General features: G+C 63.9%; 1 protein-coding gene across 1 annotated transcript; it reads left to right on the top strand.

Moving 5' to 3' along the window:
- The first annotated feature begins 1,485 nt into the window (after positions 1-1,485).
- On the top strand, positions 1,486-15,855 carry CCDC88B (coiled-coil domain containing 88B). Its single transcript, XM_080817177.1, has 27 exons — positions 1,486-1,567; positions 1,892-2,034; positions 2,184-2,295; positions 2,381-2,450; positions 2,527-2,585; positions 2,674-2,757; positions 2,855-2,998; positions 3,205-3,350; positions 3,473-3,554; positions 3,708-3,866; positions 4,408-4,554; positions 4,737-4,845; positions 5,012-5,148; positions 5,232-6,362; positions 9,302-9,429; positions 9,507-9,624; positions 10,423-10,518; positions 10,604-10,744; positions 11,244-11,500; positions 11,843-11,986; positions 12,179-12,365; positions 12,508-12,653; positions 12,872-12,970; positions 13,140-13,306; positions 13,771-13,977; positions 14,132-14,200; positions 15,359-15,855. The coding sequence occupies exons 1-27, from the start codon at positions 1,508-1,510 to the stop codon at positions 15,412-15,414; spliced, it is 4,398 nt and encodes a 1,465-aa protein (XP_080673303.1). The 5' UTR covers positions 1,486-1,507; the 3' UTR covers positions 15,415-15,855.
- The last annotated feature ends 1,695 nt before the right edge of the window (positions 15,856-17,550 follow it).

Below are 17,550 nucleotides of genomic sequence, written 5' to 3'. Positions count from 1 at the left end.
TCTGGACTTCCGCTTGGGGAACTGTACTGACAAGTCTGGTTCTCTTCCCTGGGGCCTCGCACCCTTTGATTCCCGGGGCTAAGGGAGTGCCAGCTCGGTTCTTGCCTCCAGGGCTTTCCCTTCGGAGCTGCTGACTCATTTTCTGCAGGGTTTGCTGCTTCTGAAGTGTGGGCGCATGCAGGCAATGACAACTCTGTCAGGACTGTGGCCAGCCAGTCCGGCAACTCTACCGTGTAACCCGACTTGGGAGATTTCAGTGGGAGCAAGAAAGTGTCTTGGAATCCATGACACATGAATAATTTCTGACCTTTGGTGCTGGGGCGGGGGTGGGGGGTGGGGTGAGGGTGGGGACTTCCATCCCACCCTCCATCCCACCTGGCCTGCGAGGAGCCTTTGCATATGCTGTTCCTGCTCTCTCTCTTCCTCCCCTCTTTGCCTGCTTCACCCAACCATCCCCGGTCTCAGCTTCCTCTCGTGGCCCCCTGCAGGCTGCCTTCCCCGACCATCCCAGGAGTCAGTCCCTTCACTGTTCATGCACATGGTATAGCTGCAATGTTACATTTGAGTGCGGGTGTGATTTTGGGGGGTCATCTCCCCGGTGAACTGAGGCTTGTGGGTGCAGGGACTCGGGGGCTTTCATTACACCCCAGTATCTAGGTGTGTCTGGCAAGGCGCCGGCAGATGAAAGGATGAATGGAGGCGCCGTTGGGGAACTGGGAGGTCCTCCTGGCCTGTTGTCTACAAGACATGCTGGGAGTCTCAGCAGTGCAGGGGTGGGTAGGGGGGTGAGGAGGAGACACGCTGAAGGTTTCTGCACTACACCCCTTCCTTCAGAGGATGGAGTCCAGGCCACTTCTTGTTCAGACGGGAAATGGAGGCCTGTGAGGTCAGATGTCCTATCTCAGTCTGGTGTGCAAAAAGGATGGGGGAGGGTGGGGCGGAGGAGGGGGGGTCACTTCTGGCTGGGGTTCAGAGGAGTTTCGCCGGGGTGGCAGCATCTGACCTCCCCAGGCTTCTGGGTCGGGAGCGGAGCTCGGGTGAGCTTGAAAAACACCGAAGGGAAAGCGAAGCCGGGCATGTCAGAAGAGGCAGGTGTGAACGCCCAGACTCACCACATGAGGCCCAGCGTCCTTGCAGAGCCCCTGGAAGACAAGAGGCCGAGGTCCTCTTCTCTAGTTTCAAGTTTCCAGAGGGGTGGAGGACTCACCCGCCATCGTCCCCTGCGCCAGGAGAGCTGCGGGAGTCGCTCCGGGATGGCCCTGAGCCCACCTTCCCCTGGTAACCTCTGGGCCAGCTCTGCGGCCCTGCAGGGATGCTGAGAGGATGTGGGGTGGTGAGGTGGGGGCTGAGGCAGGACTCTGGGGGTGCAGAGGCCCGCCTGCTCCCGGAAGGAGGAAGCTGCAAAGGCTGTCTGTGGCTGGGCCTCGGGATCCCCAACCAGAGGAACTTCCTCTTCCTCTCCGGGCAGGTGTAGCTGCCACAGCGGGACCCACACCCTGACCGTGTCATGGATGGGGGCAAGGGGCCCAGACTCAAAGACTTCCTGAGTGGGAGCCTGGCCACCTGGGTGAGGGGGCAGGTGGGAGGCGACCGGGAAAGGGAAGGGAGCAGCCAGGACGGGCTGGTGCTGGGTTTGGAGGAAGGTCCAGCAGAGTGGGGAGGGGGTAGGACTGAGGACAGGGGTGGGCACAGAGGTGGGGCTGGAGAAGTCAAGGTAGCTGTGGGGCAGGAAAAGGAGTCCAGACCCAGGGGCCAGGCACATTCAGCATTCAGGGAAGAGGTGAGGAGGGCGCTGCGCGGGCTCAGGAGGCTGGTCAGAAGGGCTCGGGAGTCACTCTGCTGGTAGGGGAGTTCCTAACCCAGTCGGCTGACCTGTCTCCGTTCCCCACAGGCGCTGGGACTGGCCAGCCTGGTAGGAGAGGCGGAGGAGCCGGAGGGGGAAGAAGAAGAGGAAGGAGAGGGGCCCCTCTGCCCCGAGAAGAAGTTCTTGCATCTAAGCGATGGGGCCCTGCTCCTCCGGGTGCTGGGCATCATGTAAGAAACCACAGGCCAGCCTAGGAGTCTGAGGTGGCCCCTCCCACAACAAGCAGCTGGGAGGAGCCCGAGGGCTGGTGGGAGGAGCCTGGTTGGGGGAGGTGGGACCTTGATTGTCCCCCCTCCCACCTAGCTCCCTGTGCCCACAGAGCTCCGAGTTCTCGAGGGGGACCTCGAGTAGTCGGTGGCCGAGACGGTCCTGCCCCCCGGCGGGTGCGGAACCTGAACCACCTATGGGGCCGGCTGCGGGACTTCTACCAGGTGAGGGGCTGGGAAGGGGCGGCTGAGCCTGGGAGGCCCCCCGTGGGAAGGCCCCACTCCTAGGTCCTGTCTCCTTTGCCCCCAGGAGGAGCTGCAGCTGCTGATCCTGTCGCCACCCCCAGACCTCCAGACGCTGGGGTTTGACCCCTTCTCAGGTGCTCTCTCCTACCACCCCTGCCTGCTTCTATCCCCTCGCCCCACCGCTAACTTTCTGTGGCTTGTGCTCCGCAGAGGAGGCGGCGGAGGAGTTGGAAGGCGTCCTTCGGCTGTTGCTGGGGGCATCAGTGCAGGTGAGCAGGGCAGGGCAGGGTAGGGTCCAGCTCCGACGGAAGACGTGGAGGCTTCCTGTGCCAGCATTTCCGCCGCATCTCCCCGCAGTGTGAGCACCGGGAACTCTTCATCCGACACATCCAGGGCCTCAGCCTTGAGGTCCAGAGTGAGCTGGCTGCTGCCATCCAGGAGGTACTTGGGCTGGTCGAGAGCCTGGGACTGGCACTGCCACCTGGGGGCACCCTGTCCCTCTCTTTCCTCTGCTGAACCACTCTCCCTACCTGCCCAGGTGACCCAGCCCGGGGCAGGGGTGGTGCTGGCGCTGGCTGGGCCCGAGCCTGGGGAGCTGGAGCCTTCAGAACTGGAGATGCTGTCCCGGAGCCTGCTGGGGACTTTGTTAAGGCTGGCGAGGGAGCGTGACATGGGGGCCCAGGTAGGAGGCACCGTGACTCAGGTGGAGGAATGGGAGGGCTGTGGCGCTCCAGATATGGGGGGGGGGGGAATGGGGGTTGGGGCCCAGATGTGGGGTTGGAGTTGAGGGTCTTCAACGAGCAGAGCTGCAAGAGCCAGATGTGGCCTGTGGTGACTGGGGGGCATGGGTTGGCTTACCTCTGGCTTCTGACCCTCAACTTCCCACAGCGGGTGGCTGAACTGCTGCTGGAGAGAGAGCAGGCCCCCTTGTTGCCGGAGGCTCCTGCCAGGACTCCCCCAGATGGCTCCTCCCACCACCTGGCCTTGCAGCTGGCCAATGCCAAGGCCCAGCTGCGGCGCCTGCGGCAGGAGCTGTGAGTACCCCAGTCTCGGAAGCGCCCTGGAGGGAGAGGGGCGATTGGACGTGGATGGAGACGTGGTGGCATCGGGCCTGGGGGTTCGGTCCCCAGGCCCCTCCAGCGTCCCTTTTCTCCAGGGAGGAGAAGGCAGAGCTGCTGCTAGACTCCCAGGCAGAGGTGCAGGGCCTGGAGGCCGAAATCCGACGGCTCCGCCAGGAGGTGCGCTCAGATGCTCCCTGCCGCGGCCGCATTCCCTAGCCCTCTCCTCACGCCTCCTCTGTCCCATCGCCTGCCCCCACCCGGGCTCCTTCCCCTCCCCTAATCCCTCTGGCCCGCGGCTGGCCGTCCCCAGCTCCGCACCGTCTGACTCAGGCCCAGGCGCTGTCAGGACAGGCCAAGCGGGCCGAGTTGTACCGCGAGGAGGTAGAGGCGCTGCGGGAGCGGGCCGGTCGCCTGCCCCGCCTGCAGGAGGAGCTGCGACGCTGTCGCGAGCGGCTGCAGCTGGCCGAGGCTTGCAAAAGCCAGCTGGAGGTGAGACGGGAGGCGGGGCCTGAAGAGGGCGGGGCTCCGGGCGGGGCCTGGAGGCGGGGCTTGCTGGGGACCCGGTGCACCAGGAGGGGAAACGAATTTGGGCCGGGAGAAGAAAGGGCGGGCTCTAATGGACAGAGCAGTCGCGTCTAGGAGAGATGGGTGAGGTGGTGTCTGGGGAATGGGGCAGTTGGAGAGGAGGGGGGGGCGGTAGGTAAGGGTAGGTCCTGGAGAGGAGGGTGGGGCCGAGTGCTGGCGAAGAGCTGTCTGGAGAGCACTCTTCGCAGTCAGCCTAGAGGGATGCCACTTTGGGACGTTCTTGGGGGGAAAGGGGCCGGGCCTACATCGGAGGGGGCGGGGCCAGATGCTAAGGAAGTGGTACCTGGATGGACCCTGGAGAGGGAGGAGCAGATGGGAGGGAGAGGCGGGGCCTGGAGAGCACGTGGGCGCAGGGTCCGGAGAAGGAGGGAAGGCAGGGTCTGTGGCCCTGGAGTGCTTGGGGGCAGCATCACATCGCCACACCTGTCTCTGCTCCCCCCACCAGGAGGAACGGGTTCTCTCCGGGACTCTGGAAGCTTCCAAGGCGCTCCTGGAGGAGCAGCTGGAGGCTTCTCAAGAGCGCTGCGCTAGGCTGCACGAGGCTCAGCGTGAGAATCTGCTGCTGCGGACCCGTTTGGGCGAGGCCCATGCGGTGAGATGGCCCGAGTGACGCCCCAGTCAGTGTCATCTGTGACCCCTGGAGACCCCAGTGTTTCTCCCAGAGTTCTCTAGTGCTCCCTAGGACCCCTGACTCCTTGTTTCCCCTGGTGATCTAGCCCGCACGTTGGCCAGGCCGTGGTGGGCAAGGCTTGTCTGACCCTGCCCCGCCCCCAGGAGCTGGACACTCTGCGGCATCAGGTGGAGCAGCTGGCAGAGGAGAACGTGGAGCTGGAGCTGGAGCTTCAGCGGAGCCTGGAGCCGCCCCTGGGGTCTCCGGGGGAGGGTGAGTAGGGCCCTGGTGGAGGGGCTGGGACTGTGGGGCTGGCTGCCTGTTTTCCTGCAATTCTAGGAGGGATGGCTTCTGACTTCATTCTCTTCCCAAGGGGGGAGGAACCAGGGATCTTGGCAAAGGGTACGGAGGGGTCCTAACCTCATCGCCCACGTCCCAGCCCCTGTGCCAGGAGCAGTCCCCTCACTTCATGATGAAGTGAGAGAGGCAGAGGCTGGGCGGTTGCAGATCCTGGAGAGGGAGAATCGGGAGCTTCGGGCCCTGCTGCAGGGGCTCCGGGGGCAGCCCGAGGGCCAGGTGAGTCCCCTCCCCCACGCATCCTAGTTGGTCCTTCCCTGCCTCCTCCTGGGGGCTTGACCCTTCCTCTCATGTGCCCTCAGCACCCCCTGCTGGAGGAGCGGAGCGAGGACTCCTTGGTTCCAGAGGGGCATGCGGCTCCCCAGACTTGCCTGGCCTCAGACACGCGACCCCAGGGTTTGGCTGGCCAGGTGGGGGATGAAGGCACCGAGGCCTCCGGCCCGGCTTCCTCAGTACCAGACTCGGCCCTTGAGAGAGTAGCTGTGCTTCCCCAGGCTTCTGACCCAGACGCACAGGTGATACAAAGGCCCCTCCCGATGGCTGCCACGGCCCCCCAGACCTCAGACTTGACCCTCCGGGAATCAGGCCACGTTGGAGCAACACAGGAGCCCCTGGAGAAGGCCAGCCATGAAGCCCTTCTCCAGAGTCCCAGCACTGTGATCTCCCCTCAAGGTCCAGGGGTGGAAATTCAGGCCGAGCTGTTGGGAGGAGAGACCCGAGAGTCAGGGCCCAAAGCTCAGGTGCTGAGACAGGAGGGCCCTGCAAGCAAGTCTGGACTCTCAGAGCCCAGCCTCCGTGCACAGCTGGAGGAGCAGGAGACCCTAGGCCAAGGGCTGGACCTACCCCAAGGGCAGAGAGAGGCCAGAGAGCATGAACAGAAGCTGGAGGGGACGGTTGGGGACCCAGGCCAGCAAAATCCCCAGGAGAAGCCAGAAGGGGCCTTGGAGGCCCAGACCTGGGAAGGGCCCATCCCAGGGGAGATCCTGGCTGGTGGCGTCCCCGAGCAGGAGGCCGTGAGGGAGGAGGTGACAAAACTCAGGAGAGAAGCCGAGGCCCTTCGAGCGGAGCTGGAGGCTCAGGCCCGGAGGCTTGAGGCCCGAGGCACGGAGGCTGCCCGCCTCTCTGAGGAGCTGGCTCAGGCACGGAGGGCAGAGACGGAGGCCCATCGGGAGGTGGAGGCCCAGGCCCGGGAGCAGGCTCGACTGCGGGAGGCAGTGGAGGCAGCCGGCCGGGAGCTGGAGGCCGTGTCGCGGGAACGGGAGGCGCTGGTGGAGGCCCTGGCAGCCGCAGGCCGAGAGCGGAGGCAGTGGGAGCGCGAGGGGCCCAGACTGAGGGCCCGGGCGGAGGCAGCGGAGGAGCGGCTGCAAGTGCTGGAGAGCGATGGCCGCCGGCACCTGCAGGAGGCGGAGAGGGAGAGGCAGGCCCTCAAGGAGGTAGGTCGGGGCTCACAGCCTGGGGTGGGACGTAGGGTTCGGGGCCAGTTGCTGGGGTTTGGGTTATCAAACCCATCAGTGGCCCCAGAGTGCTCGGCACCTACTGGGGCTGGAGAGAGAAAGGCAAAGTCCACCCCTGCCTTCCAAGAGGTGCTGGGCCCAGGACACAGGACTGATGGATGTCCCCTCCCTCTGGTGGGGCGGGCTGTAGGAGGGGATAAGAGTGTGGGTACCGAGCCAGACCGCCTGAGGGTTCAGTCCTGGCTGTCAGACTGTGGGAGCCGACTCCCCCCCACCCCATTCCTCCTTCTGTAAAATGGGGGCGCTCTTCATCGCTGTCTCGGGTCTTTCGGGAAACCAAGGGAGATAACTGTGTGATGAGCCTAGTTTATGCCGGGCAAAGGCTCAAGACATGTTAATTATATTTTTAAAAGTTCTATTTATTTGTTTTTATTTTTGAGAGAAAGGGGAAAGGGGCAGGGGATGAGGGAAGGAGTGAATCTCAAGCAGACTCCTGCATGGGGCTCGATCCCACGACCCTGAGATCACGACCTGAGCCGAAATCAAGAGTCGGATGGTTCACTGACTGAGCCATCTGGGCGCCTCAAGACATGTTGATTATTATTAATATTATAAAAATTTATTTTAGAGAGAGAGAGAGTGAGTGAGTGCAGGGGGAGGGGCAGAGGAGGAGGGAGACAAGCAGACTGTCCACTGAGCAGGGATCCTGACCTGGGGCTCGATCCCAGGACCCTGAGATTATGACCTGGGCTGAAATCAAGACTTAAAGACACTCAACTAGCTGAGCCACTCAGGTGCCCCAAGACCTGTTGCAAAGGGTGCAGGAGGCCATGGGACGGGGAGCTGGTGCTGGGGTGGAGGCAAGGAGGCTTCGGAGAAGGGTCTGAGAAATGGTCGGGCCCCCACTAGGTGGGAAGGACACTTCTTTAGAAGGAACGGCATGTGCGGAGACCTGAAGGCATTATGGATACTCAGGCACCTGACAGGTGGGGGTTCACCAGCAGGTTCGTACTGGGCAGGGCCTCATCTTCCTTTCAAGCCGAGGAAGGAGTTGTGGTGGTTCTTGGGAAGGAAATGATCTCAATGACCTTTACATGAGGCCCATGACCTTTAAGCCCAGCAGGGTGTTGAAGAGGGGGGCTGAGTTGCGAGGCCCCTCGGGGGAAGCGGAGGAGGCTGGGAGGCGACGGGAAGGGTGTTCAGGCCCGGGGCCCCGTGCTGCAAGGGTGGGGTGTGCACACTAGGAATCGAATCTTCCAGCTGAGCAGTTTCCAGTCTCATCCCTGTTGTCCAGATGAGGACCCTGAGATTCAGAAAGAAGGGGTCATTTGCTGAGAGCCCCCTTGGGCGGAGAGGAGCTGGAACACACTGTTGGGTTGACCCGGGGTGAGGCGTCAGGCAGGGCAGGGGAGTGGGGGAATGGGGGTGCGGGTGGGAAGGTAGGTGGAGAGGGGGTCTCTGGGGTTCACTCTGTAGGATGTGACTGAGCCAGGCTGTCAGGCACAGCTGGCTCCTGGCCCAGATCTCCGACTGGCTGGCTATGCCGTTAGGGGTGCGTTCCTTAACCTGTCTCCTGTCCTGGGAAGCTCGAATTCAGGTGACCTGCCTTCCGGGCGAATGTGGAGAGCTGGGGGCAGCTGGGGAGTGGGGATGCCAACAGGCGGGCAGGGCAGGTGAGGGTAAGGCGTGCTCGGAGGACTGAATGCTGGAAGAGTCTGAGGACAAAGGGGAATTTTGTGAGATTTCCTGGGCAGAGCAGTTCCTGGTGATGACTGGGTGTGGTGTAGGCGGAGGTGGCTAGACCGGGGAGGTCAGGGAACCTGAGGCCAGGCAGCCGTCCCTGTGGGCTGGGGGGAGGGCAGGAGGTGCAGTGGGGGCGGGATGCCGAGGGCCTGGAAGGGGCCAGTTCTGGGGTCTGGCCCGAGGTTCAAGTCTCTTCATGGGTACCACTGTTCTTTCTACCCTTAGCCCTTGGGCTCTCCTGGGTGTGGGCCAACAGGCAGCAGGGCCTCATGGGACTTGTAGTTTTTCCAGTGAGAGGCAGTGGCCAAGGGTGTTCAGAAGGACAGTGGCCTCAGGGGAGACTCGGTGGGGTTGCAAACGTGGGAAGATCAGAGCAGCAGCCGCAGACTTGGTGTCCAGAGACAGGCTTTGGTAAGCAGCTGGTCCGAGTAGGCCCTTGCTTGTGGTTTCATCCTGCCAGGGCCCCCGCATCTCAGAATGGTTTGGTCTATCTCTGCATCCCGCTCTGCCCCCTTCCGCAATGGTGCGGCCCAACCACCACGGGACTCCTGGCCTGGCCCGCAGCATCTCTCTCCACCCACCAGTCCCCACTGTGGTTGGGCCTGACGTTCACCCAGTTCCTGTCCTCTGTCCCCATCCCTCTGTGGCCCAGGGCACCCTTCCTGTCTGCCTCTTCCAAATCCCTCTTTCCCTCACGTGGCCAGCATGGCCTCATCACGTAGGACACGGCTCGCTGCCACTGGGCGCACGAGGAACCGTGGGCTCAGAGAGGTAAAGACACTTGCCTGGCGAGCGTCTCTGACTCCTGGACCAGGGGCCTCCTTCCCCCCGCCGCCAAGCTTACCTCCCAGCTTCTCCGTAGTCACTCTGCAAGGTGGCCAGGCTTTGTTCCCATTTTACAGATGGAGGAGTAGAAGGCCAAAGGGTTAAAGATCTTGGCCCAGGGTGGAGCGCCTGGCTTGCTCCATCAGTAGAGGACGTGACTCTAGATCTCAGGGTTGTGAGAACCTACTTAAAAAGATATTTGCCTAGGGTGACGGAGGAAAGATAGAAAGCGAGGTCTCCAGACGCCGTCTGGCCCTCCCTGGGGAAGGGAGGATGGGGGAGGATGGGGGAGGATGGGGGAGGGTGGTGGTCTTCCCTTCCCGCTCTGAGCCTGCTGCGCCTGCCCTCAGGAGCTGGAGAAGGCCGTGGTGCGGGGCCGGGAGCTGGGCGCGCGGCTGGAGCATCTGCAGAGTGAGCTGAAGCAGGCGGCCCTGGAGCGTCAGGAATTTCTGCGGGAGCAAGAGTTCCAGCACCAGAGGTGGGGGTGTGGCCCCAGGGCAGAGAGGGGGCAGCCAGGGCTGGGGGAGGGGTCGGTGCCACGTCTTCTCCCGACAGGTACCAGGGCCTGGAGCAGCGGCTGGAGGCTGAGCTGCAGGCGGCGGCCACTAGCAAGGAGGAGGCCCTGAGGGAGCTCAAGACCAGGGCTCTGCAGCTGGAAGAGGAGCTGGTGCAGGTGAGGCTTGTGGGCCCAGGGGGTGGGGGGTGGGGGGGGTGGGCGCCAGCAGCCTCGTCCTACCCTGCCCTCCATCCTGCCTGCGCATGTCCAGGGCTGCGTGCACGCTCCGGTCCCTCTAGCCCCGTGCTGGTCTTGCCCCTTGATTTTTGGCCCGTCCCTTGCCTTGTGCCCCATTTGGGGGTGTCTTGGAGAGCGCCCTGTGCGGGGGGGGGGTCAGGCAGACTCTGCCCAGGCCCTGGAGTCTTCTGGGGCCCTGGAGCCTTGTTTCCCTCATTCCTCCGGCGGACGTACCCCAGCTTGGAGGTGCCGGCTGTGTTTCTCCAGGGCCTCCCCGCTCCCGAGTGAGCTCGGTTACTGCCCTTGTTCTTGGCCGGCCTCGTTTCTGAGGCTCCCAGCTCAGGGCTCAGCTCTGGGGTGTGGGGAGGCCCAAGAGCAGGCAAGGACACAGGTCACCATAACACGGGGTGTTAGGGGACAGCAGGCCCCTAGCAGAGCCCCTGGTGGGTGCATGTAGGCTTGGCTGGGGGGAAAGTGGCGTTGAAACCCGGGTCCCAGAGGAAAAGCGGGGTGGAGAGAGGCTGGAAAATGCTGTAGAACCGAGTGACATGGAGCAGGGCAGATGGAGAGTGACAGATGGACCTTCGGGGACCAGGAGCGCGGGGGTGGGGGAACCCATGATGGAGGGATGGGGCAGGGGCGTGGCCGAAGGGGTGAGGGTCCCCTGGGTTAGGTCTCTGCACCATCCTCAGGCCTCCTCCACGCTCCTGAGTGACCTCCCGGGGCCTCTCCTTACAGCTGCGCCAGGGCCCCGAGGGGCTGGGGTCGGACGGGCACGCTGAGCAGAGGACCCCGGGGGCCCAGAGTGGGCGGCTCATTGAGGTGGAGCGCAGCGTGAGTGTCGCCTGTGGCGGGCACGGGGAGGGGGGTTTGGCCCAGTGGCCTGGCCCTTGCTGACTCCCCCCTCCCTTCTGGGCAGAATGCGACGCTGGTGGCCGAGAAGGTGGCTCTGCAGGGGCAGCTGCAGCACCTGGAGGGGCAGCTGGGGAGCCTGCAGGGGCGCGCTCAGGAGCTCCTGCTGCAGAGCCAGCGCGCCCAGGAGTACAGCAGCCGCCTGCAGGTGGGTGGTGGTCTGGGTGCCCTGTCCCCTGCCCTAGCTCACGCCCCCTTTCCTCTGCCACCCACCTACCGCGCTTCCTGTTCTCTTGTGCCTGACCTCTGAACACCCCATTCGGCACCCCTCTTCCCTGCTCCTGCTCCCTTGTACTTGCCCCTTCTGCCCCTTCTTCCCCCTTCCCCTCACCTCTACCCCTCTCGACAGCCAGCCCTTAGTCCCTACCGCTTTCCCTGCCCTTACCCCGCCCCGGCTGCTCCCCCCGCCCCACCCCGCCCTGTGCCTCTTGCCTTCCCCTCCACGGCCTGGCGCCAGCACCCATCTCCGTGGTACCGCTCCCCTCTCCTTGCCCACTAACCCTGCCTCTGCTTTCCGTTCCCTGTCGCCCCCGCCCCGGCGCTCTGCCTCTGTAGTCCTCTCTTGGATCCTCTGCCCTGCCCCTTGCCTTTTGCGCCCAGTCCCTTACCTCTTTCGGAACTGGGATCACACCCGCTCCTCTGTCTAGGCTGAGAAGTCTGTGCTGGAGATGCAGGGGCAGGAGCTGCACAGGAAGCTGGGGGTGCTGGAGGAGGAGGTGCGGGTGGCGCGGCAGTCCCAGGAGGAGACCCGGGGGCAGCAGCAGGCTCTGCTTCGCGATCACGAGGCCCTGGCCCAGCTGCAGCGGCGGCAGGAGGCTGAGCTAGAGGGACTGCTGGTGCGGCACCGTGACCTCAAGGCTAACATGCGGGCCCTGGAGCTGGCCCACCGGGAGCTGCAGGGCCGGTGAGCCTCCCCCAGACTCCCGGCTTCTCTCCCCAGCACCCCCAGCCTGTGTGGAGCAGACTCCCTGGGTGGGTCTGACTGCCCCCTGCTCCCCACATCCAGAAGCACCACCACTCAACACAGCCACCTCTGCTGCTGTGGCCTCACGTGTGGCTGGGCTCCGGGCTGAGCTCACCCCAAGGCTCATTCATCATGGGCAGTGGTGGGCACCCCGCCCAGCATTCTGCTCCTTGGTTTTGTTTGGGGGCCAGTGCTTAGGAGAGGGCGAACCCCAGAGAGTCCGGCCGCCCGCTTGCCCCGGCTCCAGGTCTCTGCAGCCCTCTCGGTCCCTGTGCATCCCAGGCACGAGCAGCTGCAGGCCCAGAGGGCCAGCGTGGAGGCGCAGGAGATGGCCTTGCTGGCAGAGCGAGAACGCCTGGTGCAGGACGGGCATCGGCAGCGCGGCCTGGAGGAGGAGTTGCGGAGGCTGCAGAGCGAGCATGACAGGTACCAGCCCCGGCACGGGCCCCGCCGCTCTCGGGCCAGGTCTCTGTGTGCCTGTCTGCGAAGTGGGTTGGTGGTGAGTTAGTCACCGTCCCTGTGTGCTCCCGCTTTGGCTCCTCTCCCCCAGCGGGGCTCTTCTGGCCCCCGTGGGGGGACTGGGCAGGGGACCGAGTGCAATTCTTCTGGGTTCTGCAGGGCTCAGAAGCTGCTGGCCGAGGTGTCACGGGAGCGGGGTGAGCTGCAGGGGGAACGCGGGGAGCTGCGGGGCCGGCTGGCGCGGCTGGAGCTGGAGCGGGCCCAGCTGGAGGTGCAGAGCCAGCGTCTGCGTGAGTCCAACCAGCAGCTAGACCTCAGCGCCTGCCGGCTGACCACGCAGTGCGAGGTGTGGTGAGGGGTGGGTGGCGGCCTGCTGGGGGCTGGGGAGTGGTCCGTGGGGGGTTCGGCAGGGAGGGGGGGATGGAAGGTAGCCACCTGGAGCCCCATTAAATCCCCCACCTGCCCTACTGTCTGCCCCCCCGGCCCAGCTGTTGACAGAGCTTCGGAGCGCCCAGGAAGAAGAGAACCGGCAGCTGCTCGCTGAGGTTCAGGCCCTGAGCCGGGAGAACCGGGAGCTTCTGGAGCGCAGCCTGGAGAGCCGGGACCACCTGCACCGTGAACAGCGCGAGTACCTGTGAGCAGGCTGTGGGGGGCCCAGCTCGGCTGCCCAGAGCGGGGGCGGGTCCCGGAGACCCCTGTGCCTGCTCGTGGGGAGATGCCCAGGGAAAGGGCTAGGGCTGACCACCTGGGACTCAGGACAGCAGCGGTTCGCCAACACCGGACTAGCCCCGGTGTCCTGAGCCTTCCTCCTGCCTGGCCTCATGCCCGCGTCCTCCCTCCTCACACTCGCAGGGACCAGCTCAATGCGTTGCGCCGTGAGAAGCAGAAGCTGGTGGAGAAGATCATGGACCAGTACCGAGTGCTGGAGCCCGGGCCCCTGCCCCGGATCAAGTGAGGGGCCCGTCCACCCCCTGGAGCCGGGGAGCCTCCCAACCTCTGCCCCTGCCCTGCCCGCTCCAGGCCCCGATGAGGGTTTGCCTGGCCTTTGCCATCCCCAACGTGGCCCTCTTGTCCCTCCTTCCTCCCTGGCCTTACCCCTCTTGTGCCCTCTTGCCCCCAGGAAGGGCAGCTGGTTGGCAGACAAGGTGAAGAGGCTGATGCGGCCCCGGCGGGAGGGGGGCCCCCATGGGGGGCCACGCCTGGGGGCCGATGGGGCTGGCAGCACCGAGAGCCTGGGGGGCCCCCCAGAGACGGACCTCTCCGAGGGCAGGGAGGCAGATGGGACAGGTGGGTCTGGGGGCCAGGTGACCAGGATGGTCCCTACCCCGTGTCTCCTATCCCCACCCTGGTGCTTGCCAACGCCCTTGGTCTCTCCCTTCATCTTGTGTACCCCGTGGTCTTCCCTGTTCCAAGCCCCTCGGCTCGTACCTCACTCCTGCCAGCGCTGCCACCCACCCCGTCCTGCCCATCCGCAGGGGTGTTTAGGACCTCAGAGCAGCAGGGGACTTTAGCAAGAGGTCATTTATCCCAGGCCCAGGGAGGGGACGTGCCTTGCCCAAGGTCACACAGTGGGTTAGTGTCAGAGCCAGCTCAGGCCAGCCTCCTGTCGCCACCCTCCTTCACCCAGACCTCACCCCTGCCTTTTGCAGCCTCCTCTCCTTGCTCTTTTGCAGCTTCACCCCGCTCGCCCCTCTGCTCTGCCCAGTCCCTCCCTGCACAGCTCCACACCCTCCCTCCCTATACCTTTGCAGGATCCCCTTCCCCTGCACCCATGCGCCGGGCCCAGAGCTCCCTCTGTCTTCGGGATGAGACCCTGGCAGGGGGGCGGCGGCGGAAACTCAGCTCGCGATTCCCAGTGGGGCGAAGCTCCGAGTCGTTCAGCCCCGGGGACACCCCCAGGCAGCGATTCCGACAGCGCAGGCCGGGCCCCCTGGGCGCGCCCACCTCCCATGGCCAAGGTGAGAGACCAGGGTCCCAGCTCCCATTTGCTCTCCGGCTCCCTTGGACCCAGCAGCCCCTTGACTTTCCCTCCTGTCCCTTGGGTCTCCGCACAAGCCCTGCCCACCTCTGCTCTGGTCCCCATGGCCCACTGGCTGCCTTGTGCCCCCCCAGGACCCAGCGTGGGGTGGGATGGCTCTGTCGAGACCCTGTCGGAACACAAAGCCGATGCTAACGGAGAGGGTGAGTGGGGGTATCTGGCCTGCCTGGGGCCCGTGGTTCATCCACTCATCTACTTGACAATGAGCCTTTACCGAGTGCCAGGTGATATGCTAGGGATGCAGCAGGGGATACAGCTGGAGATACAGCAGGGAGCATTCTGGTGCAGGAGGGAGATAGTAAACAACGTGCATAAAAATAATAATTATCTACAATGGCCCTGTCCAGTGGAAATAGGACGTGAGTTACATGTGTAATTTAAAATTTTCTAGTAGCCTCATCAGAAAAGTAAAAGGAGACAGGTAAAATTAATTTTTTAAAAAGATTTTATTTATTTATGGGGAAAAAGACAGGGATAACAAGGACAGCGGGAGCAGGAAGGAGAGAGAGAATCGGGCTCCCCACTCAGCAGGGAGTCCAATGCGGGGCTCGATCCCAGGACCCTGGGATCATGACCTGAGCTGAAGGCAGATGCTTAACTGACTGAGCCACCCAGGCATCCCCCCAGCTTTTTTTTTTTTATGGCTTTATTCAGGTAAAATTAATTTTAATAACATTTTATTTATCCCATTATACCTGAACTGTTACCATTTCAACCTGTCATCAGTGTGGAAATCCATTAATGAGATATTTTAATTAATTAGTTAATTCTTTATTAACGAGATAGTTCATATTATTTTTTCTTGCTGCGACCTTGAGCCCAGTGGCCGTTTTACACTCCAGCACGTGGACGTTCAGATGGGCCACATCTCACGTGCTTGGTCCCGCGCTGGGCAGCTCAGCCCCAGAATGTTAGGAGATGGCCACGCTCTGGGGAGGACGGAGAGCCGGGGGAAGGAGGTCCGGAGCGCTGGGTGGGGCAGGTTGCGATTTTGACTATAGTGCTCAGGGTGGTCCTGAGAGAGGAGGTGAAGTGCGAGCAAAGACTTGGAGGTGAGAGTTTTTCCTGTCAGCATGCCTGGGGACAAGCATTTCAGGCAGAGGGAACAGCTGAAGCAAAGGCCTGGCAAGTTCAAGGACAGGCAAGGTGGCCAGTGCAACTGGAGTGAGGCGAGGGGGGGGGGGAGCTGAGGCGAACTGCAAGGGGCAGTGGGAGGGGCAGAAGGTGGAGGGCCCTGGGGGGCCGCCTCGAATGCTGGGAGCTCCTGTGGGAGCAGGTCTGAGCTGAGCCTTCCCCTTCAGGCCTCGAGGTGCAGGAGCCGGAGAAACGCCCTCTCACCCCTTCCCTCAGCCAGTGACGCCATGTGGACTGGGGGCTTGGGAGTGCAGTCCTTTCGCTACCGGAGTCCCAGTGCGGGCCTCCGGCCGCCCAAGAATTCAGGGATCCAGACCACCTGGAGCCAGTCCTTGGACAAGGAGGCCTGGGCCCCCAGCTCCTGCGAGGCCTACCCTGGGGCCCTGAGTTGGAGCAGGGATAAGCCTGTGGACAGAGGGGACAGCTGGTCCCCGGGAGCAGCTCCTCGCCAGGGTACTGGCTCTGCCTTGCGGCCCTCGCTGAGGAGGCCGGCTCTGGGTGACCCCCCAGCTGAAGGAGATGGGCAGAGGTGGGCACGGGAGCCCGCTGCCTGGTCTGGGCGGGGAGCCAAGGATCGTTCACTGGGGAGGGTGACCTGGGCCCCTCTCTGAGCTGTATCTGGGATGCGAGGGACATGAGAATAAAGCTGGGATAGGACCAACTGAATTTGTGTTCTGTGTCTGCTGGCCATATCCAGGAGTCCCAGGGCGCCTGCGATGCACACAGCCGAAGTCTGTGTGCGCTGGGTTCCTCCGTGCCCGTGGGCCTCCTCACCCTGCCCAGGGCGGCAAAGGGCTTTCTTCGAGAGATGGGCTAGTCGGGCTTGCTTGGATGTCCCTGTGGGCTGGGGAGGTAGGGTTCTGGGCAGCCCAAGTCTGGGCTCTGCCTTTGCTGAGAAGGCGGGGTCTGGGCTCCAGGGAAGCCCCAGATACTGCCCCCCCACCTCCTCCTCTACTTTTACTTCTTTCTGCCTCCTCATCCTCTTTCCGCACCCCTCTAGGGTTGAGCTCTTCCCCAGTGGGTTCTCAGCCCAGGGAGATGTCACCTAGTGTCGCGGGCTTTCATGGAGGGACACAAGACGTAGAAAGACAACCGGTCTCTGGCCTGGGCTTCCAGAATGACACCCAGGAAAGGGGCAATTAGGCTAGCTGGCAGGACGTGAGTCAAGGCACCTGGTGGCGCCCGGGGCAGGGTGGGGCTGCCAGGGCTGAGGTGAGGCAACCTGAATCGGGGGGGTGGGTAGAGCTGGGAGGGGTGGCCCAAGCTTCAGAGTCTGGTGAGGTGGGAGTGGACCCCAGCCTCCAGCTGGGCTGAGGAGCCCAAAGCCCCTTCCCATAGCCCTCCGCCTCCATGCTCTGGTAGCCACCTGCTCTGTTGGTGGCTCCTGTCAGTGGTCAGGGAGGCTCCAGAGGACAGGCCAGCCAGGGGCCCTGGGTGGGACCATGAGAGGAGGCTGCCTGTGTGGCTCTGACACCTTTTTTGAGGTTACTTTGGGCTCTGTGCTGGGCTTGGGGACCACAGGGGACAGAAGCACGAGAGGGGCGCGTGGCACTGGTTGGGCTGCGAAGGGTGGCGGGGGTGCTGAGGTGCTTTCACAGGTCCACTCTAAAGAGATTTGGTCAGGAAATCAGCCACTCCTCCCTGCCACAGCGTGGGGCTCGGCCCGCCCTCACCGTGTCAGCGCCCCCTGCAGGCGCCACCTGGGCAGGTGCCGCCCGGACACGGGGTCCTCAGGGAGCCCGCGCCCCCAGGCCCTCCCCTGCAAAGGCAAGGCCACACGGAGTGAGAGGCGCTGGGCCGAGGCCCCTCGGGCAGCACCTGGGCAAGGATACACCTGAGGCTTCCAGGTGTCAAGGGAACTTACGCATCCTCTCCCCGCTTTGCCCTGGTCGGGTGATCAAAATGGAGTGAGTGAACTGAGATCTTGATGAAAACTCTCACTGGGCTGGTGGCTAAGAACTGGACAGAATCGCTTGACTGCCGGAGGTCCGGTCCCCTGGAGGGGGCGGCTCAAAAGCGCCTGGGTGCCCCCCCCCACCCCCTTGGGGCACGGCCCTGGTGTCTCAGCTTCAGCGGGCACCCCGGGGGACAGACGTCTGGCTGGGGAGCGTCCACCCAGTAGAGGCTCCAGGGTCTCCCCCGACCCCAGACGCGCCTCGCAAAGGGTGTTCCCAGGTCCCCAGGAGGGTCGCCCGCGGTCCCGGAGCGCACTGCCCTGCGGCCCGCCCATGGCGCGCCCGAGGGAGCCGGGCCACCCCCGCCCGCCCACCGGCAGCCCGGCGCTGTCACGTTCCAGCCGCCTGACTCAGGCCGCGCGGGGCGGGGAGCGGGAGGCGGTGCCGGCGCCCGCCTCGGCCCC

Source organism: Martes martes, assembly GCF_963455335.1.
Source record: "Martes martes genome assembly, chromosome: 10".
In the NCBI taxonomy this organism is placed as follows: Eukaryota; Metazoa; Chordata; class Mammalia; order Carnivora; family Mustelidae; genus Martes; species Martes martes.
This window is presented reverse-complemented; position numbering and strand designations above follow the sequence as displayed.